The following is a 25077-nucleotide window of genomic DNA, read 5'->3' as shown; positions in this document are numbered from 1 at the left end:
TTTTCTTTTTCAATATTCGACTGGCTATTCGGGGTCTTTTCTGGTTCCATACAAATTTAGGATTGTTTGTTCCAGCTTTGTGAAAAATGTCGATGGTATTTTGATAGGGATTGCATTGAATGTGTAGATTCCTCTGGGTAGCATAGACATTTTAACAATGTTTATTCTTCCATTCCATGAGAGGATGGAATGTTTTTCTATTTCTTTGAGTCTTTCTCAATTTCTTTCAGAAGTGTTTGGTAGTTTTTATAGTACAGATCCTTTACCTCTTTGGTTAGGTTTATTCCTAGGTTATCTTGTGGGTTTTGGTGCGATTGTAAATGGGATTGATTCCTTAATTTTTCTTTCTTCTGTCTCATTGTTAGTGTATAGGAATACAACTGATTTCTGTGCATTGATTTAATATCCTGCCACATTGTTGAATTCCTATATGAGTTCCAGAAGTATGGGGGTGGAATCTTTCAGGTTTTTCACATAAGGTATCATGTCATCTGTGAAGAGAGTTTGACTTCTTCTTTGCCAATTTGAATGCATTTTATTTCTTTCTGTTGTCTGATTGCTGAGACTAGGACTTCAAGCATGATGTTGAACAACAGTGGTGAGATCTACACTGCGGAGAGTTTTAATCAATAAAGGAGAACATGTGTTGTGGTGTGCAGTGAGTAACTAATGAATCATTGAACACTGCGTCAAAAACTAATGATGTAATATACAGTGGGTAACTGAACATAATAATAAAAAGAAAGGATGCTGTAGTTTGTCAAATGCTTTTTCTGTATCAGTTGAGAGGATCATATGGTCCTTGTCCTGTCTTTTATTAACGTGATGTACCATGTCGATTGATTTGTGAATGTTGACCCACCTTTGCATCCCAGGAATAAAACCCACTTGGTGATGGTGAATAATACTTTTAATGTACTATTGGATCCTATTGGCTACTATCTTGGTGAGAATTTTGACATTCATGTTCATCAGAGATATTGGTCTATAATTCTCCTTTTTGGTGGGGTCTTTGGTTTTAGGATCAAGGGAATGCTGGCCTCGTAGAACAAATGTGGAAGTTTTCCCTCCATTTCTATTTTTTGAAAAAGCTTCAGATGAATAGGTGAAAGTTGTTGTTTAAATGTTTGGTACAATTCCCCTGGGAAGCCATCGGCCCTGGACTCTTGTTTGTTGGGAGATTTTTGATTACTGCTTCAATTTCCTTGCTGGTTATGGGTCTGTTCAGGTTTTCTATTTCTTCCTATTTCAGTTTTGGTAGTATATGTGTTTCTAGGAATGCATTCATTTCTTCCATATTGCCTAATTTGTTGGCATATAGTTGCTCATAATATGCTCTTATAATTGTTTGTATTTCCTTGGTGTTGGTTATGATCTCTCCTCTTTCATTCATGGTTTTATTAATTTGGGTCCTTTCTCTTTTCTTTTTGATAATTCTTCCTAGGGGTTTATTGATCTTATTAATTCTTTCAAAGAACCAGCTTCTAGTTTCATTGATCTGTTCTGTTCTTTTGGTTTCTGTTTCATTGATTTCTGCTCTAATCTTTATTATTTCTTGTCTCCTGTTTGGTTTAGGCTCTCTTTGCTGTTCTTTCTCCTGCTCCTTTAAGTGTAAGGTTAGTTTGTGATTTCAGACTTTTCTAGTTTATTGAGAAAGTTTTGTATTGCTATGTACTTCCCTCTAAGGACTGCCTTTGCCACATCCCAAAGGTTTTGAACAGATGTGTTTTCATTTGCTTTTATTTCCATGAATTTTTAAAATTCCTCTTTAATTTCCTGGTTGACACATTCAGTCTTTAGTAGGATGGTCTTTAACCTCCAAGTATTTGAGTTCCTTCCAAATTTCCTCTTGTGACTGAATTCAAGTTTCAAAGCATTGTGGTCTGAAAATATGCTGGGAATAATCTCAATCTTTTGGTACCAGTTGAGACCTTATTTGTGACCCAGTATGTTTTCTGTTCTGGAGAATGTACCATGTGCCCTTGAAAAGAATGTGTATTCTGTTCCTTTAGGATGGAATGTTCTGACTATATCTATGAAGTCCATCTGGTCCAGTGTGTCATTCAAAGCCCTTGTTTCCTTGTTGATCTTCTGCTTTAATGATCTGTCCATTGCAGTGAGTAGGGTGTTAAAGTCCCCTATGATTATTGCATTATTATCAATGTGTTTCTTTTATTTTGTTATTAATGGTTTATATAACTGGCTGCTCCCAAGTTAGGAGCATAAATATTTATAATTATTAGATCTTCTTGTTGAATAGACCCTTTAATACGGTATAGTATCCTTCATCCCTTACTACAGTCTTTGGTTTAAAATCTAATTTGTCTGGTATAAGGATTGCTACCCCAGCTTTCGATTTCCATTAGCATGATAAATTGTTCTCCACCCCCTCATTTTCAGTCTGGAGGTGTCTTTGGATCTAAAAGGAGTCTCTTGTAGACAGCATATCAATAGGTCTTGCTTTTTTATCCAATCTGATACCCTGTGTCTTTTGATTGGGGCATTTAGCCCATTTACATTCAGAGTAACTATTGAAAAATATGAATTTAGTGCCATTGTATTACCTGTAAAATCCCTGTTTTTGCATATCGTCTCTGTTCTTTTCTGGTCTATGTTACTTTTGAGCTCTCTCTTTGCTTACAGTATTCCCTTTAATATTTCTTACAGGGCTGTTTTAGTGATCACAAAGTGTTTTAGTTTCTGTTTGTCCTGTAAGCTCTTTGTCTCTCCTTCCATTCTGAATGACAGACTTGCTGGATAAAGTATTCTTGGCTGTACATTTTTCTCATTTAGTACCCTGACTATATCATGCCAGCCCTTCCTGGCCTGCTGGGTCTGTGTGAATGGGTCTGCTGCCAGTCTAATGTTCCTACCTTGTAGGTTAAAGACCTCTGTCTTGAGATGCTTTCAGTACTTTCTCTTTATCCCTGAAATTTGCAAGCTTCACTATTTTATGCCAGAGTGTTGATCTATTTTTATTGATTTTGAGGGTGGTTCTCTGTGCCTTCTGGACTTGAATGCCTATTTCCTTCCCCAGATTAGGGAGGTTCTCAGCTATAATTTGCTCAAGTATACCTTCTGCTCACTCCCCCCTCTTTCTTCTTCCTCTGGAGCCTTATAATTCTGTTTTCCTTTATGATCTCTTGAATCCTCCCCTCATGGTCCAATAATTGTTTATCTCTCTTTTGCTCAGTTTCATTATTCTCCATAATGTTGTCTTCTCTATCACTAATTTTTTCTTCTGCCTCACTTACCCTATCAGTAAGAGCCTCCATTTTTTATTGCATCTCAGCAATACCCTTTTTGATTTCAACCTGATTAGATCTTAGTTATTTTATTTATCTAGAAAGGGATTCTCTAGTGTCTTCTATGCTTTATTCAAGCCCAGCTAGTATCTTTATAGTCATTGTTCTGAATTATAACTTTGACATTTTACCAATATTTATATTTATTAAGTCTCTGGCAGTGATTACTGCCTCTTGTCCTTTTTTCTGGGAATTTTTTCTTCTGTTTATTTGGTCTAGAGAAGAATAGATGAATGAGAGAACAAAAAAGAAATAAAAAAATAAAAATAAAAATATCAGCCATGACCCCTGTGAAATATACACTAGGCAAATTAGAAGAGATCAGAAACCAAAAAAGTAAAAAAAAAAGGGGGGGGAGAAAGAGAATATAATAAAACAGGTACACAGAACAGGGTGATACACTTGGTCCTGGGTGTATTTTGATCTATTTGTTAGAAGACACTTAATCCCAAAATTTTAAAGGAAGAAAAACATATATATACAAAAATAAAATTGAATACTATGAAAGGAAGCCAAAAATGAAGAATACATCTAAAAATATAAATGTAAAAATGAAAATTAAAAACGGACTTTAAAAAAGAGTTGACAAAATAAGAAGTTAGTTGAAAGGGGAAAAAAATTTTAAACTGAAAGACTAAAAAATCATGAGAAAAAGTCTTGAATTTTATGTACTATTTTCCCCTAATGCAGGAGGTTTTTTTAGTTCTTTGTGGTCCATAAACTTGGTATTAGCCTGATGTTCCTGCTGGTCTTCTAGGGAAGGGGCCTGCTGCACTGAGTCCTAGGTGTCTGCCTGGGCAAAGTTGCACAGCCCCTTGCTAGGTGGCCAGGCTTAGTGTAGGCTGCCTCAGGTTGCTCTATATGACTTTTGTTCCCTGAAGACTTTTCACACTGCTTGCAAAAAAGTAGTCAATTTTTTATTTAATTGCAGAATTCTTTTCTTAGATCTCTGGTTGAATTCACAGGTGTTCAGAATTATTTGATAGATACCTAGCTGAATTCAAGGGACCAGATGAAACGAGGGTCCCCTACTCTTCACCATCTTCCCCTTCTCCTAAAGCGAGTCTCTTGTAGGCAGCATATAGATGGTTGTTTTTTTTTTTTTTTAATCCTTCCTGACCCCTTATGTCTTTTTATTGGAGCATTTAGTTCATTTATATCCAAAGTGATTATTGACATATGAATTAATGCCATTTTATTACTTGTTTTGTCATTGTTTCTGGAGATTTTCTCTGTTCCTTTCTAGTCTTTGTCACTTTTGTTCTTTTTTTCCCACTGAAAGATTCCCCTTTAATATTTCTTGCAGGACTGGTTTAGCGATCATGAACTCCTTGTTTTTGTTTGTATGGGAAACTCTTTATCTCTCCTTGTAGTATGAACGATAGCCTTGCTGAATAGAATATTCTTGGCTGCATATTTTCCCATTCAGCACATTGAATATACTATGCAACTCTCTTCTTGCCTGCCAACTTTCTGTGTATAGATCTGCTGCTAATCTTATTTGCCTTCCCTTTGAAGTTAAGGACTTCTTTTGTCTTGCTGTTTTTAGGATTTTTTTATTTCTATATTTTGCAAATTTATGTTTTGGTGTTGGCCTGCTTTTGTTGATTTTGATGGGTGTTCTCTGTGCCTCCTGAATTTAGATGTCTGTTTCCTTCCCCCAGTGAGGGAAGTTTTCACCTATAATTTCCTCAAATAAAACTTGCCTCTCTTTTTCTGGGACTCCTATGATATAAATGTTATTATGCTTTATGGAGTCACTGAGTTCCGTGTCTACATTTATGATTAACACTTTTCTTTCTTCTTTTTAACTTCATTATTTTCCATAATTTTATTTTCTGCATCATTTATTCTTCCTCTGCTTCTTCCATTCTCGTGGTCATTATATCAGTTGGTTTCACATCTCGGTTATTGCATTATTCATTTAGGTCTGCCTAGTTTTTTGGTCTTTTATTTCTGTGATAAGCTATAAAATTTGATGTTTAGAAATTTTAGTGATCTACCTTTTAAGGGGATCTTCATCTAATGTTTGGTCCCACTCAAAAAGTTATTTAAAAATTTTTTTTACATTGCATTTATAATTTTTAAAGGTTTTTACTTCCTTTTTGAGGTCTGATTTAACAAATCAAACTTTCCTAGATACTTAAGTAATTTTTAAAAATTAGTTAAACTAATACAAAGGGTGAGCCTTAATAAGTTCTTTTAAATGTTTAATATTACCTATAAACTTTATGAGCTATTTTTACTTTAAAACAGAAATCTAGCTCTTGTTCAATTACATAATTTATATTGGACTGCAAGGTTTATCTGTGGATCTAACAGATTGAATTCTTTTAAATATTGAAAATATATACTTAAAACACCAACATGCACAGATTTCATGACATAAAAATATTGATGCAAAGTTTAATGTTTGCATATTAACTATAGTTAATTCTAAATCTTCCTGTGCTAACCCACTATGTCAAGCATTTTGAAGCACCCTTTCCTGTATTGTCCAGAATGCTACCTATATCCTGGTAGTACACTCCTCATCCATATTTACAGTGACTATTGTAATACCTTCTGCAGTTGGGGTGTCAGAGCTTGCCTAGGTACCATGATATATACTCACATGTTTGAATCATACCATTAGTGCTTTTTGCATCTACCTAGTGAAATCTGAAACTCCAGGTTGCTACATTACTTGACTGAATTTTATAATTGCTTTGTCTGTCAAAATAGTTATCTTTCCATGTAGATCTTATAATCTTTAACTTAATGGAATCTTGTCTTTTTTTTTCCTTCTTCTTCCATATTTTCCCATCCAAGAGGATTAAAACTTTTTGGAAAGTCTTATTAAATTTTATCTATCACTTATGTCTCTGTACACTCAAAATGTTTAAGGCCATCCTAACTGAAAGAAATATTATGAAAATGAGATACAAAGTTATAGAAAGATTGAAAGTAATAGTTCTCTAGGCGTTTTTAGGTATTCTTATTTGCCTTTCAAATCTTCCTCTTTTTTAAATAAAACCTCTCCTTTATGGGGTACATAGGTGGCTCAATTGGTTGAGTGTCCGACTCTTGGTTTCAGCCCAGGTCATGGTCTCGGGTGTAGGGCTCCACGTTCAGCTGGGAATCTCCTGGGATTCTCTCCCTCTCCTCCAACCCGCCCCTCTCTCTCTTTCTCAAAAAATAAATTTAAAAATCTTTTTAAAAAATTCTCCTTTACCTCAACTAGGATCCCCATCCTGTGGTTACTCTTTCCTTAATAGCTAAAGCCTTCAGATCTCTTTATTGCCAGGTACTCTGGTAATGTAGAAGCAAGTTAGCAGGTCACCTCCTAAGACACCAGTAGTTTAGCTAAAAAATCATCACATGGGATAAACCACAATATGGAAGCTTTCCTGTTCTTGTTCTTGTTCCACAAGATTTCAGCTAAACCAAATTCACAGATAATACGGTATCATGTATCTCAGTTCCCATTATGTCAAGCATTTTGCTGACTCAGAGGGAATCAACATGTGACAAAACATAGCATACCCTCAGGGGCACCTGGGTGGCTCAGTCATTAAGCGTCTGCCTTCAGCTTAGGGCATGATCCCAGGGTCCTGGGATTAAGCCCTGCATCAGGCTCCCTTTTGGGAGCCTGCTTCTTCCTCTCCCACTCCCCCTGCCTGTGTTCCCTCTCTCGCTGGGTGTCTCTCTCTCTGTCAAATAAATAAATAAAATCTTTTAAAAAAAATAGATACCCTCACTTCTAAATGTTGTTTTGTTTTGTTTTTTCCTGTGGCAGTCTTTTTAATGTTTTCCCAGTTACCTATTCCAGTTTGAGCCAGTTAAGCCCTCAGCTGAAGGGTATGCTTCTGCCTTTAGACAGTTATCAGGCTGGTTTTTTACCTACTCCAACCTTCTTTTTGAAGATGACTTCTAAAATGTGGCACCTTTTACTATGAAACATTATGGTGTATCAAATATTTTCAATGAAATGAATTATAAAGAAGAGTTTTCTCTACATATAATGTGTAATTATCCAGAGAACATATATGAATGCAGATACAATGTTTAAAGCATATTAAAAGATTATCTTCCTAATCAATTATTATTACTTTGTAATCATTCTGCACAAAGTATTGTTTTATTATTCTGTCATTTTTCTCTTAATAAAAAATTATTTCAAAATATTGAATACTTCCTAAAATCCTTTGCCACCTTTGGCAACATTTAAAATAATATATTTTGGGCCCTGAAATCTGTTTAAAAGATGTGATTATAAAAAGGTTTTAAGGAACTATAGTGTTGTAGGAATGAAGTTCCGAAAGTGACTAATTTTGATAAAGAGCAGCTCCTTGCCTATACCTAGTATATAATATTATTATTATTATTTTTAAAGATTTTATTTATTTGACAGAGAGAGAGACAGCCAGCGAGAGAGGGAACACAAGCAGGGGGAGTGGGAGAGGAAGAAGCAGGCTCCCAGCAGAGCAGGGAGCTCAATTTGGGGCTTGATCCCAGGACCCTGGGATCACGCCCCGAGCCGAAGGCAGGCGCTTAACAACTGAGCCACACAGGCGCCCCTATACCTAGTATATAATAAATTTAAAAAATAACTTTTGAAATTCTGCTATATGCCTGCATATTGCGCTAGGTACTGGAAATACAGAAATGAATGAGGCATACTTTTGGCTCTTAGTTGTGCACAACCCAATGTTCTAAAGTTAGTAATTTTTGACAAATTGTTATGTGAAAATCTTTCATACCACTCCTTTAGTCATGCCTGGAAAAAGCCTGAAAAGCTCAAGAATATTTCAATTTTTTCTTTGAAGGATATAGAACCTGATGCCTAACGTCATTTTATCTGTTTGCTCCCAGTGAAGTCATGAAAATGAAAAAGAGGTATGAAGTGGGTTTGGACAAACTGGATTCTGCTGCATCTCAAGTAGCCACAATGCAAATTGAGTTGGAGGCACTACATCCTCAATTAAAAGTTGCTAGCAAAGAGGTGGATGAAATGATGGCAATCATTGAGAGGGAGTCTGTAGAAGTTGCCAAAACTGAAAAAGTAGTGAAAGCTGATGAAACGATAGCAAATGAACAAGCTATGGCCGCCAAAGCCATCAAAGATGAATGTGATGCAGACCTGGCGGAGGCCTTGCCCATCTTAGAGTCAGCACTGTCTGCCCTCGATACTCTCACCGCGCAGGTAAGAGCTCAGCCACACACTTGCTGGGACACATAGCATTTCAAGGAAGTATTGTGGGCTACAACCAAGTCTGTCTCTCCAAATTAGTCTCCACATTTGGTGCAATCGAAATCATTTTCAAATTGGCAAAAGAATTTCCTAATTGACCTGAAAAAAGAAGTGCATATGCACGGCTAAGAATTCTGGAAAAGGAGAAAGTTGCCAAATTTTCGAACCTACCCTAAAACCTCTGTTATTTCAAGAACTTTGCACAACAATTTTGCAGTACAGTGGTGGACAGAGGCATAAGACCTAAGTGTATATTTTATTTCTGAAGTGCACCTTTTTCATATTTAGACACTTTGTAATTGGTATACACCTTACAGTAGATGTGATAACAAATCGTGTTAATGTTTGTTAGTATTTGTTGTTTTTTTTTTATTTTTGAGATATTTAATAATATGGGCTACAATGTTATACTTTATAATAACATATTTTAGATTGGAAGAAATGTGGTATTAAAAATTTAGATGTGAGGGGACTATTTCAATTAAGAAAGATAAAGGTAAAATTTTTTAAAATAGTGTTGAGAATTGTGTTAAACTTTTGGGTGAGGGGAGACCATTATATCCCTTTCTTCACACCTACTCCAATGTAGATTTCAGAGTGATTGAAATTTACATATAAGTAATTATACTACTATAAAATAGTAGAAAATGCAGGTCCTGTTTATATCTTGGAGTGGACCAGGACCTTGGATTTCTTAGATGTGAGAGAAATCAGAAAAAAAAAAACTAAGCAAAATGCTAATATATATGCTCTGGATACTCATCTGTTTTTCCATAACTAATAATTAGGTTTTTTTTTAAGTTTTTTCCATAACTAATAATTAGGTTTTTTTTTAAGTTATNGAAATCAGAAAAAAAAAAACTAAGCAAAATGCTAATATATATGCTCTGGATACTCATCTGTTTTTCCATAACTAATAATTAGGTTTTTTTTTAAGTTATAAATTTTAGTACCTAAAAACCAACACATTTTGTTTGATATAAACATTACAGACAGAAGTGTAGAAACACTGGGGGGAAATATTTGAACTAGATGGCAAACAAAAGATTAATATGCCTCTATGTAAAAGGCTCTTACAAATCAATAAGAAAAAAATACCTGTAAGATAAGACAGTAAATGATATAAAGAAGTAATTCACAAAAGAGGAAGTACAAATAGTCAAACATATGAAAATATATCCTACCTCACTTGTATTTTTAAAAAAACAGATTAATATAGGATTTCTTTGGTTTATCAGAATGCTGAGAGTAAAACAGGAACCCTTGGGTACTTTCTGGAGAGTAGTTTGTCAATATGTGTCAAAATCTTTAACGATATACAAAGTTCTTAATTCAACATGGTAATTTTAATAGTAAAAAGAAAAGGAAAAAACATAGCTGGGGTATGAGCATTATGGTTCATATCTATACATGAGAAGGTCACGCAGCCATTAAAATGATTTAAGTGTCTCATAGCATGTAAGGATGTTCACTATATATTACTATTGAAATATGAAAAATTTTAAAACAGCATGTATGTTATGTATGCTATAATTCCATTGGTGAAAATGTAGCATATTCACTAATTCATAGCATATATACATAGAAAAACCTAGAAGAAGTGTAAATAAAAGATATTTGCAGTAGTTAACTAGATACTATGGGATTATAGGAGATTTTTGTATGGATAATTTCTCTGTATTTTTCTAATGTTTGCATCTATTTCATAATTTTTAATAAGCTACAAAACTCTTACTTTGCAACAGCCAAATCTGTTTTTGTGTGTTTTTGAAGTAGACTTTATGTCATAAGTAATATCACATTATATTTCCATTATTCTTTTTTGTTTTTAACTTTCCCTTTGCGATAAACTTCTCAATGCTTATTAACAGAAATCTGTCACTGTCACCATCTCTACCCAATGAACAGAGTGAGTTTCTCTCTTATGGTTTAGTTTGAAAATAAGGAGCCAATTACAAGTAACACATAAACCATTCTTTTTTTAATAATTAGCGTGTTGTCATTTCAAGGACATTACAGTGGTAAAATCCATGAAGAGTCCTCCTGCTGGTGTCAAGCTTGTTATGGAAGCTATATGCATCTTGAAAGGCATCAAAGCTGACAAAATCCCTGACCCAACCGGTTCAGGAAAAAAAATAGAGGACTTCTGGGGTCCAGCTAAGAGACTTCTTGGTGACATCCGATTTCTACAGTCACTTCATGAATATGACAAGGACAACATTCCTGCAGCTTATATGAATATCATAAGAAAAAATTATATTCCAAATCCAGATTTTGTTCCAGAAAAGATTAGAAATGCTTCCACAGCAGCTGAAGGTCTGTGCAAATGGGTCATAGCAATGGATTCGTATGATAAGTAAGTACTAACAACAACAACACCAACACCCTGTGTTTTATTTTCCTGTTTGGTCATTTAGACACTATAAAACTTAAAAGCTATGCAGGTGAGATGCTCTTTGGAAAATCAGGTCTAGTATCTGCTATGTGTGTGTGCATTTCCTGGAGGCAAGACTATACCAATTATATAGTCTGATGCAGTGATACTTAAACATTTTTGGACTCCAGAACCCTTTATACTCTTAAAAATTCTTGAAAATGTGAAAAAAATTTTTATTAAAGATTTTATTTATTTATTTGTCAGAGAGAGAGAGAACACAAACAGGGGGAGCAGCAAGCAGAGGGAGAAGCAGGCTCCCCGCTGAGCAAGGAGCTTGATGTGGGGCTCAATCCCAGCACCCTGGGAATCATGACCTGAGCTGAAGGCAGACACCTGACCCCAGGCATCCCATGAAGAACTTGTTTATCTATCATATTAGAAGTTGAAATAGAGATATTTTTAAAAACTATTAATGCATAAAGACATTACATGTTACATAAATAACTTATTCACATTTTTCACAAAAAATTAGAACAGTCGTGGTGTTTTATATTTTTGCAAATCTCTTTAATGTGTGGCCAGTAGAAGACAGCTGGACTCTCAAATCCACATCTTCATTCAATCTGTTGCAATACATTGTTTCAGTTGAAGTGTATGAAGAAAGCAGAGCCTCACACAGGTGTTTAGTTGGCCAACAGAAGATATCAGGGGATGAAGCATGTCTTGGACCACATTTTGAAAACCACTAGTATAATATATATTCTTTGTAAGACGAGTCTTTTCTGGTGATTGTATGAGAACCGCTTATGTACAAAACAGCAAAAATTACTGGTTATTCTTCAAAAAGCAACTATTACAGGATGTCTGTCAAACTCATACACAATTTGAATCATTGCACTTATATGTTATACACCATATATGTTTTGGACCATGATGTGTTAATGATAAATTTTAATTTAATATTTTATCATTTGTTTAGAAAGCTAACATCACTGACCGCATTTTCCAGATAGAAGATAATTTAGATCCATTCTTTTTTTCTTATATAGTCCCTTCTATTGTCGACATACATATTTATAAGATGGCTGGTTTTAGTTAAAGATGTATTCTGAAAATTTTTAAAAAGCAAAATGACATAGATGAAACACTTCACCGCCTAAGAATTAAGCTTAAATGAATTAGTTTTCATAAACACTGCAATATTTTACATGAATAGGCTATTTTCCTTTCAGAAAACCAGCAGTATTCATACTGTCAATAATCTAATTTATATTAGGTAAAATTACTTATTTGAAAACGTTATCCATATTTGATATCTATTTTAATCCTCCTTTCTTATGTGCTGGGGTCAGGTGTGATAGTTCAATGAAATATAGAATATGGAAACCAGGATAGATTTTGCATAAAGATGTGTTTTGAGTTATAGTCAGGCTAGAAAAGCAAATTCAGTGATAGAAAGTGCACTACAGTATGAAACGTACATCTAATTTTCTGATTTTACTTTTTGCAGAGTGGCAAAAATTGTAGCTCCTAAAAAGATAAAACTGGCTGCAGCCGAAGGGGAGCTTAAAATTGCTATGGACGGTCTTCGGAAGAAGCAGGCCGCCCTGCGCGAGGTTCAGGACAAGCTGGCCAAGCTTCAGGATACCCTTGAACTAAACAAACAGAAGAAGGCTGATTTGGAAAACCAGGTATGTGGTACTATGGACAACTATGGGCAAATCCTAATTACTTTAGTAAGAAGGTTGTTTGCGCCCGCAAGTAACAGCCCAAATCTCCTGTTTTCTTGCTGGTTGGGGATTGGCAAATAATGGCCCACAGGACAAATCCACCATTGCCCATTTTTGAATGGCTCACAAGCTAATAATGGTTTGGACATTTTTTTAATGATTATATAGTAAATGGTTGTATAAATACCTGCCTAATATCATCAGTTTTGCCTCTCGATCCACAAAGCCCCCAATTTTTACTTTTTGGGCCCTTCCCCCACCCTGCCAAAAAAAAAGTCAATCTTCTCTATCTTAGATTACCAGAATATTGAGCTAGAGTATTTAAGTAATTCTTCATTTTATGGGTAAAGAAATGGAGATCCAAAATATTAAGTGACTTAGGTTATGTAAGAGTTAATGGCGGAGCTAGGATGAGAACTCAATACCCAGAACCATACTGTGTCCCATGAAAATTATTTTAAGACTAAAAAGGTGATACTGTTTGTAATAATTAACTGCTCAAGTCTAGTTATGGAAAAAAAGTCAAAATATTTTATATTTTATAACGGTCAATATTTATTGTTTACTCTGTGAGTCACTGTTGTTCTGGGAACAGTATGAATTATCTCATTCTCAAAACAGCCTTTTGAGGGAGGTCATCTTTTTGTTTCATATTGTGGAAACTAAAGCACAGAAAGGTTAAGTAACTTGCCTATGGTCAACCCAGCTTCTAAGCGTGAAGGCTAAAATCTGAACAAAGGCTGTCTGACTTTAATAGCTGTGCTCTTTCCCAGACTTTTCTTCCCATAGGATATGACCGCAAATTCTGTATTTATACAAACACGTGACATTGTGCTCATCTTTAGAAATATTACTTACCATAGGGCATGATGTCCAAGTGGTCAGTTTTAGTTTAAATAATAGGTGGGTGTGTGGTTTACCGTAAACATTTGCCAACTCTGTTGCATGTTTGAAATTTTTATTTTTTGTGATAAAATGTTGGAAATCATGATCATGTAAAATGAATATATGCTTACATGTGTACTAAAAATCTGCTTTTGGAGGCAAAACTTCAGCTAAAATATTTTTACTTAGTAATTTCTGTTGGCAACTTTACTGTAGTCTGATACATGATTCAATTTATTACAAATATTACAGAAAAAAGAATGAAGAAAGAAGCAGGAAAACAGAAGATATTAAAAGAAGGAAAATTAAAAGACAAAAGATGTAGATTTAGGAAGTATCAAAAATATCCCCACTTACATACTGTTGCTTTTTCAAGCCTATCTTTAGATAAACCAACCTTGTATTTTATATCTTTTGGTCTAAAAGCACTTATTTAACATAAATATTAATAGCATTAGGAAAAAGTATAAGCTGAATTCTTATTCCACAGTAATCTAACTGCCTCTGTTTTTACCAATTGTTTACTTCCTCTTTTCATGTCAGTCATTTCATTTTGAACCTTAAGCTAACCTTTGCTTACTCTTGTCTTTATCCAAGAAAAATGAGGTTAAGTCACTTACAATTAAACTACAATAATTCAGGTATTCTACTGGAATATTGCCATTGCATGGGTTGAAATGGCTTTTCCCCAAGTTTTCCACCTTCATAATTATCCTTTTTCTTTTTTTAATCACATTGCTTAATTACACATAATCAAATTTGGTTGACAGTCTTCTGCACAAAGTAGGCTCTCAGCTATTGATTGATGTCCTAATTGAAGGTTAATTGCAAGTGTGTGAGTAGGTTAACACAATTTAACAACTTGAAAATTCTGCTTTGCAAGTAAGCATAAATTATTACAACTTTTAAACATTTAACCTTTAAAATCATTAAGTCAACCATAAGTTAAATGAGGGGGAAGATTTTCATAGAATATTTGAAATAAAATGCATTTAGAGTATTTAAATTTGAGAGAAAACAATTATATTTGCAAGAGAATGTCATTATGTAAGGAAATGTAAGGAAATTTCAGTGTCTCCTGCTGTAGATCATTTCCTTAAATTGAGCTTTTCTTGTGTTACGTGACGAATATCCACTAAGAATTTCATAAATTGTGTATACTTCTTTTTACCTACTGACTGCACATACTTTATTATGAAACACAACTCTGAAATGTCATGGACTTGCCAGTCTTCATAGTGAGATAGCTCACATTTTTTTAGAGAGTTAAAAAAAAAGATTCCAGATGAAAGTTCATAATTAAAAAAAGAACTTATCTCGGAGGGCAAAATCTTCCAGAAATTTTCACTTATTTTCTACCCATGGATGTCGATAAACGCTGACTTTTATTTTCAAGGTTGACTTGTGCAGCAAAAAGCTAGAACGAGCCGAGCAGCTGATTGGAGGCCTTGGGGGTGAGAAAACACGCTGGAGCCTTACAGCTCTGGAGCTAGGGCAATTATACATCAACCTGACAGGTGACATCCTCGTTTCCGCGGGAGTCATCGCTTACCTAGGCGCCTTTACATCGAACTATCGACAGGTAAAGGACACTAGTCGATTTCTAAGGGCTCTTCCTGACCCTACCATTATAGCCAATACTAACTAATCCTAGAGGATTTTGTTGGCTTGCTTTTTGGTTTTTTGATGAGGGGCGAAATATTTCCAAGTGATTTCAAGTTGTGTATTTTAGTTATTCTGTAAATTGGCTTGAGAGCCATAGGATGCTGTATCAAATATTCTCCTAAAATCCAATTGTTTTAGAAAGAAAAGCACTGGCTTTAAAAGGTAACATGAAATGGTAGACCCTGATGCCAGAATTTCAGTTCCTAAACAAGTATAAAGATATCAGGATTTTTTTTTACATCTTTTTTTTGGTGTTTATATATGTGTGTAATCAGTTACTCTCTTTGAGTCTCAATAATGAATCATTTCAAAAATCACATCATACACTAAAACTTTAGGGGAGGAAAAGGCAGGTTGGCCTGGAACTGAATCCATAAGTGGCTTCTTTCCTTAGAAAACAAATGCCAAGTGTCCTGCTTCGAATTACCACCGCTTTGATGGATTCTGCCTCATTCTTTGTGACCCGGTTCCCATTTCTACTTCTTCTTTCTGCTTTTTCCTTCCCCCTTCCTCCAGCCCCTTCCTGAATGAGACCCAGCATATTGTTCAGCTCTGTTTTGAAAAATGGAACTGGAATCCAACCCAGAACATGGCCCTGTCAGAGCAGGAGGAGAGACTTAGAAAAATTAAAAGTACTAAAAGAAAAAGGAGGGTAATGAGAATAAGGAGAAGAGAGAAATTGTAAAACATTTGGCAGTACCTTCTGGTGTCAAGCAAGTAGACAAAGAATAAATGGTAACTCACTTTTCTTTTTCTTTCTTCTTCTTCTTTTTTTTTTTTTTTTGACAAAACATTTGCTTGTACCTGTTCTCAGATGAGCCTTGCTTAATTTAGGGGCTTTCTCTTAAGTAGGGTTGGTTCTTGGAGGCCTCGGTTTTGGTTTGTTTGTTTATTTTTAACCAAACTGATTTAAACTCTTCACATACATGGTCTTTCTGTCTCTTTGGGATCTGGTCGCCCTTGTCCTGGTGGATGACCTTCATACTCTTCCTCACTTTGTTCATTTATATCTTTGAATAACTGTTTGTTGCTATGGCATGAACATCTTGTAGCTCAAGTAGTTGATGTTTAACATGGGACTATATGGTTATAGATTCGTTTGCTCTATGGTTGCAGAGACTGAGGCTTATAAAGATGAAGGGAATAGCTTAGAGCCTCATAACTGGTTAATGACACTGCAGGAATGAGATTTTAGTCTCTTGAATTCTAATTTAGCGTTCATTCTACTCTCCTACATCAACTTGGAACAATGGAAGGGGTAGCGACGGCCGTCCTTACCCTTCCCTGCTGGTTCCCAACACATCCTTGAGCACCTGCACTGGCTCCTGTTTAGCATTCCAGGGCCAAGCTGAAAGTCCCGTGCCTCCCCACGCTGCCTTCTCTGACACACTTGTTCCGAGGCCCTGGATCTTGCTGATTCCACAGACACCCACTTCCACCAGAATGAGGGCTGCTCATCAGCCCGCCACACAAATCCTTCAAGACAGCACCGACATCCAGAACTGAGACCTTGGAGTTTACTGACAGAAGCACAGTGACGCTCAAGCTAGAAACAGATACAGCCAAAACTCCGAGCTCCTATGAACTCACATCCTTGCTTGTCCCCGATTCAAATAGCCATGTCATCCCATCCAGTTCATCTCTGTGAAAGCTTGAAGGCAATTTCACCCCTTCCTTGCTTCACTATAGCAACCTAGGCTTTTACTTTTTTTGAGTCTCTAATGTTGTTGTTCCTTCCTGTGAATTTGTTCTCTATGTCCCACTCTGACACACACACCCCCCTTCTCTCTCTCTCTCTCTCTCTTAGGTCAGGGCAGCTGACAGGTTACATCCCATCAAAAGTTTCTCATTCAATTTTAAACATAAGGTTATAGTGGCAACTTCAATGTCTGCCCAGGTGCCCTCCTGGCTTCCTGAACTTTCGTGTCCAACAACCAGCACCTGTGGCTCTTTGTTGGCCGACTTCCCTTGGGTTCTTAGAATCCACTTTGACTAGCATTTGGAGAGCTAGAATTGCCTGTGGATTTATCTCCCTCTAGGGCTGACAGAGGTGGGAGCGTGAGAGTCGGCCTCCCTTCCCTCTGGTTGGAAGAGCGCTAAGGACTAACTTAGCCACCATGTGGGATCAAACCAAAGCCACCTGCTGCCGAACTTTGACTGATCTCTCACCTTTTATTGGCTTCTTCGCGGTCCTTGCACTGCTCCCCCTAGCATCCCTTCCTTAATAAATCTTCATCTGAGTCCACTTCTGGGTAAGCCAACTAAGACAAAAAAGGCTTCCAACAATCTTAGTTCTTTTCTAGCATCAAAGTCTCTGGATACCAAGAGCCCTCAATAAATAGCTGGATCCCCTCCCTCCAAGCTTGAATCTGAGTAGCTGTTAATTATTCATCAACCTCTTTGTAGAACTTCAGGCACTCTACATAAATAAAACATAGAAAACTCCAATTCGTCTAGGATAACTGGGCCCAGGGTACTTCAACTGCAGTGCCCATGCCAACCTGTGAAACAGAATCCTACAGTGCCGAAGGACACGTAAGCCCTGGAGTTGAATTATTTGAACTTTCTCATTTTCCCTGCCAACAGTCAAAGTCAGAACTGTGTTGTTGGTGATGGATATTTTCACCAAGGTGACTCTCCTAGTGGTTACTTTTTCATTTCTGCCATCTGTTGCACCAGCTGACTACTAGCCAAGGCTCTTGGCTTGTATTTAGAGACGCTTGTTCAGAGCACCTCACATTTATTTCAGTTACTGCTGCTGTACCCATTTAGACGTACAACCGGGCCACTTAAATTTTTAATCCACAAATATGATAACATACTCTACCTGTCACCTATAAACAACATTACACAGTCACTATTGCTTCTGTTTTCTTTACTTCTTCTCCGTATCATTGACTATCACGCCAATACCAACACCAAGGTATATTTGACAAAACCTTCAGATTTTCCCCAAAAGTCTGCAGAACACCCTATAGCCTAACAACAGAGAGATCAAAACATGCCAGTAGGAACTGTGCACTAGAAAGCAGAGTTCAAGCCAGAAATGCTTTAATCCCCTCCTCCCTACACAGCCACACCCCTTGCTCCTGAAATCAACAACGAAAGCCAACAGACAGCCAGAGGATAGTTTTTAAGTATTCATAAAAGGTGAGATTTTGCCCCTAGTTTTTGCCCTGAGGTGTTACACCAGCGAACATGTTGCATTACGTGGCAAAGGGCCTTTGTTATTAAGGTTGCTAATCAGCTGAACTTAAAGCAGGAAGATTATCTTTGGGTTAACCTGGGCTTGATTATAGAATAATATCTTTTTAAAGCAAGAGTAAGGAAATGCCCCCAAAATGGTAGGGACATGTTAAAAGGACATAAAATTGAGCTTGAAGTTACTTCTGGCCAAATCAGCAATAAATAATGATAGTAACATATTACAACTCGAATAAAAGATATCACATCTTGAATAAAAGATGTGAGCAAAATGGGTGAAGGGGTTCAAAAGGTACAGATTTCTAGTTATAAAATAAATAAGTCCTGGGATGTAATGTACAGCATGGTGACTATATTTAATAATACTGTATCGTATATTTGAAAGTTACTAAGATCTTAAAAGGCTTCATAAGAAAAACATTTTTGTAACTTTGGTGATGGATGTTAACTAGACTTACTATGATGGGTTCACAATATATACAGAGAGTGAATCATCATGTTGTGACTACTGTCATGTTATATGTCCATTATATTTTTAAGAAAGAGACTAAAAAATAGAAAAAGATAAATGTATAATGACACAAATTAATACATTTTAAAAATGAGTGCCTGACAAAGCTAGATCCTTACAGTTACAAGTGTTTTCCCACAAAATGCCTCTTCATTACAGCGGGAAAGGGGGCAAGGGCAATGGAGGAGAAGGTGTAATACAGTATTTCACGAGCGTGCCTCCGTTCAGTTTTGAATCCTGATTTAAAACTCTGAATTCCTTTTGGGGTAGTTTTCTCAGCCCTCACCCCAACCATTCCCTTCTCAGACTCTAATACTCCAGGTTATAATAGGCACTCAACTTCCAGAGGCCCTCAGATACCTATGCCCCGGGGCAGCCCTTCTCTGCCGCACCTGTGGAGTTCCTCAAACTACCCCATCCCCAGGAAGCCTGCGCAGCCTAGCCAACCGTCCCACGTTCTGCTTGCGTATATAACTGCCTGCTACGGTTTCACCGTGTGTGGTTCCCCTGTATCTGGGTGCAGCCTCCTGTGGGGCAGCTTTCTCTCAGGTGGCAATACAACTAACAAGAAGTTCTGCTTTTCATCTGAGTATCTTGTGTTGTGTCCCACCATCCAAAGGAGCTTTAATTATACCTGAGATCATACAATTAGGAGACAGAAGCCCGGCAGACAACACCTTAATCGAGTGATAAAAATCAGTGTCATCAGTAAATGAACAGTTGGAAATCCCGTTCCACTGAGGAATGAGCAGAACACGACATCATTTCTATGATATTCCTGCCAAAGGCACATAACCTAAACTGAATCATGAGGGACCATCCTAGAGATGCAGCTGTGGGACATTCTACAAAGTAACTGACGGATCAAGGTCCTGAAAGTCATCAAGTGTCCCTACCCTGTCGTGGCCTTTCCTGGGCAAACCTAAGGGAATGCTGGTGGAGGCTGCTCAGCAGGAGCCCAAGGCAGATGGTGGTGCCCACCATGTCCTCGCAGCCAGCACCGCTCCACACCCACGGCGTTCTCCTCTGCCTGTCGGCAGGTACCGACACCTTGTGTGTCTGGGTCTCCTTCTCATGTCTCTTCCTGACCTGTATTTCCTCTGGTCATGTCTTTCACTGTTTCTGAACTCTGTGATATGTAACTTCAAATTGGACCTTGACTTCTGACTTTCTGAGTGTGAACCTGGACTTGCCGTACCTTTTTGATTCCCAAGTGACCTAGCACACTGTGCTCCAGGTGGGATGTCCCAAACTCCAATACATGTCCTGATCCTTCTTGGTGCCTGATAGTCCTCCTATGGTCCCTCCCCGCCAGGCATGCAAGAGCCAGGAAAAAATGTTTTCCCTGTTCCCTACCAGTTCAAAGTAGATTTACTTTTATTCCATAATACTGTATTAAGGCTTGCCAGATATTTATAATTTAAAGAAAATGTATAGAATAATGACAATCTCCAACTACTTGGTCAAGTGCAGCTTTAAAATAAAAATTGGCAGTTGTTTTTTTCGGATGCAAAATTCTGACTTGGGCTTCACTATTAAGTAATCCATCTAAAATTAACATTGGATATAGTTCATTTTCATTTGAATTCATAATGGACCTCCTAAATTATAATTTGAAAAAATCCGATAAATTGTTTTTGGGGTGCAATTTCAACAATAGTTTGTTGACTCAATGAATAAAGTTTAATCGAGGAGTTTACAAAGTATTCATTTGGTAATCTCCAGCCTCATTTTCATCTCTGTATATGTCTTAAAGAACCAAATCAAGGAGTGGACAAACCTGTGCAAAAGCAAAGATATTCCCTGCTCTGATGATTATTCTCTTATGGGTATCCTGGGAGAAGCAGTGACAATTCGAACCTGGAATATTGCTGGGTTACCTTCCGACTCATTTTCCATTGATAACGGGATCATCATAATGTAAGGAAAAATACTTTTCTCACAAGTGATCTCTATTAATCAGTAGATTTATTTATGTGTGCATCTTTTTAACAATTATAGCTATAAAACTTTTCTAGTATTGAAAATTTTTTACTTAAATCATTAATTAGCTAAATTAAATAAGAATAATCACTTCCTTCTCCTAGTAATGTTAGAATGGTTGCATATTAGAGACTGTCGTAAACAATCAAAAACCCTAATGACTTTTGCTTAATTTTTAATTGGCTTTTGGCAAATGGAGTAAAACCCTACCATGAGTAAGCAAAGTCCAAAACATTCTTTCCTATGAAATTACAGGATTTTTGTTATTGCAGGTGAATGAAGGGTGCAGCAGTGGGTTGTTGGTGTGGTGATGGGTTCAAGTGTACCAAATTCTCAGTCCCTGCTGTGCGTGCGACCAGCTTCAATGATCTGGATATATTTCTGGTCCTGGGCTGACTGGGACTTTCAAAATACAGTGGATGCTATTCTTGGAATGTCCTGGGTAATAGATAAATCACATGGAAATTGGGCTGAGAGAATACAGCAGGCTTATCCAGTCTCACCTTTCCTGAGGGCCTTATCTCCCAGAAACCAAGGACTTCAGCCTGCCCCAGAACGAGGACAGTCATGAATTGTGTTATTTCCTAGTTCACGTTACCATGGGCCTTCCATCACTGGGCCAGTCTTCCTGAAGGTTTTAGCAGATTAGGAATAGCACAGGTAAACCCTCGGTAGAACAGTCACTCAGTTCTGCGTTACACGACTATTTTAATTAGTTACTAGTTTACTACTGAAAAAGTAATTGATGTCATAGTACTTAAAGTACAAATGGCAGATGCATGTGAATTTTTTTTAAAGATTTTATTTATTAATTTGACAGAGATAGAGACAGCCAGCGAGAGAGGGAACACAAGCAGGGGGAGTGGGAGAGGAAGAAGCAGGCTCATAGCAGAGGAGCCTGATGTGGGGCTCGATGCCATAACGCCGGGATCACGCCCTGAGCCGAAGGCAGACGCTTAACCGCTGTCCCACCCAGGCGCCCCATGTGAATTTTTAAAATAGAATCAATCACTACGTGTGAAGACTGGTTATTCTTAAATTTTTGTATGTAGTATTTATGAAAATTATTCCACAAGTAAAACTCTGATGAACATGTTTCTTTACTGCTCAACAAATGATCCTGATATACATATGTATACATATACGTACACATATATACACATGTACTTCTTAAGCATTTATTTACTGAATTGTTCTAAAAGGATTTGAGGTGAGTACAATTTGAATATCAAGTAAAAATCTGATGAGACCACCTAAGGGAAATTAAAGAAGTGGTTACTTCTAGGTATTTCAGACAAGCTGATCCTTACGTTTGGGCCCTGAATTAAGCTCAAAGCTTTCTAGTAATTAAGGCAAAAAAGAAAAGCCATGTCACATGATTCTCATATTTTTAACCAAGTAAGTCATACTTAGATGAACTTTTTCAGGAACTGAACTTAAATGTAATTTTTTTTATTAATTTGGGGAAAAGACTACAAACTTTTCTTTGGGGAATGAAAATTAAGTACTTGGTACTCTACTCTCATAATCTAAATTAATCCAGAAGAGAAATGATAGAAACTAGATATATAATAAATATATGCATTAATTGGCCATTAAAACAGATTTTTAAATGCCTTTTAACAAATATAGGATGACAGCCAGTTTTTTTAAAATTATTTAACACGTAGGTAGCATGCAGAGAGTTTGTGTTGATGTTTAATGTGAGAATACAATTAGACATTGACATATATGGGAAGTTTCTGAAAGTTTAGAAGCCTGCTTTTACTTTTCACAACTGTACCAATTAGCTTCAGCCTGAAGAATTGTTAGATTTTTGCTGTTTTTGCTATTGTTATTTTTTTCCCTTTCAGAAAAAAAAATACTTTGCTTTTTCCAAGCCCTTGTGAATATAATTGATCATGTCCTGCATAATGGTAGCTCTGTCTTTATTGTTTCAATTTGCAGTTTATATACGTTTGTTCCACCTGGCAGGATATCTGCAACCATTATACTCATTGGAGGCTAAATACCTTCTTCTTTTTCAGCAAATAAATGTACTCTTTCTTTTGGGTCCAGTCATATTTCAATAATAATAGAACACTGATGAATATTTCTGCATTTAAGATTCCAAATCTTTCAGCGATTATTTTTCAAGGTAACATACTCACATTTCAGGAGAGAAAGAGGTAAAAAATAGTGTTAATGAGCCAGAACCCTTACATTTTTGCTACTTGCATGTAAAAATGTTGAAATATAAGCAAAAAGTTATGGCAGCAACTTTACTAAGAAAGAAGTATTAATATTTTTCATTCTTGGCTTATTTTGTCCATGTCTTTTGGTAACCTTATCCTGAGAGGTTTCAGTAAATAGGTTTAAGGTGATCATTTTGAAGTATCGGCTAAGTATCTTATTGACTTGCCTAGTGCGTTCTTCCATTCCCCAGAGATACTTGCTTGATAACGATAATACCTAATACTGAGCACTTACTACAGACCTAATCCTGTGCTAAGTGCTTTTTACATACTATCTCAGCTGACTGAAGGGTTGGTTATTTAGGGAAATGGGAAGAATCTATAAAATTTAGATAAGCTGGAATATAATTAACTTCTGGAGTTATTGACACCTGAAGGTCCTTGGCTAATCAGAATTTCAAGGGCTAGTGATGACATTAAATGTAATTGGATTGTATCTAAACATTTCGCAGGGAAATAGTATTGAGATTGTTTAACCGCTCGGTAAATAAATCAGACCTACATATCTAATATAACTCTGCTTTTTAAAAAATGTCTTTTAGTTTTCATTTCTGTAGGAGTCAGATAAATTACGTTTATTTCAGTAGCAGTAATAACTGAGAGGAGCACCCACCTTTCACTGTCTGTTTTTATCTATTTTTATGTATGTGTGTAAAAAGGGATATAGCAAAACTCTTTGAGACGCACCTCTGTTATGTGTTTAAATTCTGTGTCCTTCCATGCAGACTATTGTGAGCATGTATTATCGCTGTTAAAAGTCTGTATTTAGCAAAAGCTCCAAAGAGCACCAAATAATAATCCTCTCTAGATAATCACAAAGAACAAACAGTACTAAAATTTGGAATGCTGAGTCTATAAAGATTCAGTTTGCATTTGGGAACCACTGATTTTAAAGCATTTCTAGATTCAAAAATGTTGGGTTCAGGAAGTAAGAAGATTGTGTGGAGAAAGATGTCTTGTCAAAAAATAAGGCAAAATAATGAAGAGGAAGTAAACAGTAAATACAGGGCTTGTTCATTTCAAATTCAGGATTTATATTCATCCAAAGAGTGAAGCTGTTTAAGCCAATGTGTGTTGCATATAGCTCTCCACAATCATTGCTATTAAAACCAGTGCATTCTTCTCTACCAACCCAGAAGAATGTCTCCTTTGAGATTTCATTCATTTGATATGTTATTCTATAGAAGCCCTAATCTTTAAAAGCAAAATTAGCTTTAAGGGGCTCCTGGGTGGCTCAGTCAGTTAAATGTCCAACTCTTGGTTTCAGCTCAGGTCATGCGTATCTCATGGGTGGTAAGATTGAGCCCTGCACTGGGCTCCGTGCTCAGCATGGAGTCTGCTTGGGATTCTTTCCCTCTTCCTCCCCCTTACCCTTTGCCCCTTCCCCAGCTTGTTCTCTCTCTTTCTCATAAATAACTAAATAAACCTTAAAAAAAATAAAAGCAAAATTTGCTTTAAAAGAAAAAAAATACTCAAGTCACGACATTGTCCTGCTTTTGAATCAAAAAGATATGTTGGGGGTGTTGTTTGGGGAAAATAAGTTTCCTATAATTGTAACTGGGTATTGAACGGCATCTCTGTGTGTGTAAATATACAGAGATATATACTATTATGTAAATATATAATTGTTCCAGGACAGCACGTTTGAAAACGTTACCCTTTTTGCATTGAATTGTTTTTACATCTTTGTTGAAAGTCAGTTGTCCACATATATGTAGGTTTATTTCTGGGTTATCTATTCTGTTCTATTGATCTATTTGTCTTGATGCAAAAACCACATTGCCCTGATTAGTATAGCTTTATATGAGGTCTTAAACTTAGATTATATGTCTTCAAACTTACTTTCTTTTTCAATATTGTTGTGTCTCTTTTTTAACCTCTCAGTATGAATTTTGGAATCGGTTTTTAAATATCTACAAAAGAACCTTGCTGGGATTTTGATTGGAACTG

At 36.4% G+C, this 25077-nt stretch overlaps 1 protein-coding gene across 1 annotated transcript in view; it reads left to right on the top strand.

The window, feature by feature from the left end:
* The window catches only part of DNAH7 (dynein axonemal heavy chain 7), a 269045-nt gene that overhangs the window by 163253 nt on the left and 80715 nt on the right, over window positions 1–25077 (top strand). Inside the window, exons 45-49 of the mRNA XM_034642450.1 lie at window positions 8160–8490; window positions 10548–10894; window positions 12426–12606; window positions 14927–15112; window positions 20667–20830. Of these exons, the coding sequence (XP_034498341.1) occupies window positions 8160–8490; window positions 10548–10894; window positions 12426–12606; window positions 14927–15112; window positions 20667–20830 (1209 nt within the window). The remainder of the gene's footprint in view (window positions 1–8159; window positions 8491–10547; window positions 10895–12425; window positions 12607–14926; window positions 15113–20666; window positions 20831–25077) is intronic.

Source organism: Ailuropoda melanoleuca, chromosome 2 (assembly GCF_002007445.2).
Source record: "Ailuropoda melanoleuca isolate Jingjing chromosome 2, ASM200744v2, whole genome shotgun sequence".
Lineage (NCBI taxonomy): Eukaryota > Metazoa > Chordata > Mammalia > Carnivora > Ursidae > Ailuropoda > Ailuropoda melanoleuca.
The sequence above is the reverse complement of the archived record's forward strand: the minus strand, read 5'-3'. Positions and strand labels throughout refer to the sequence as shown.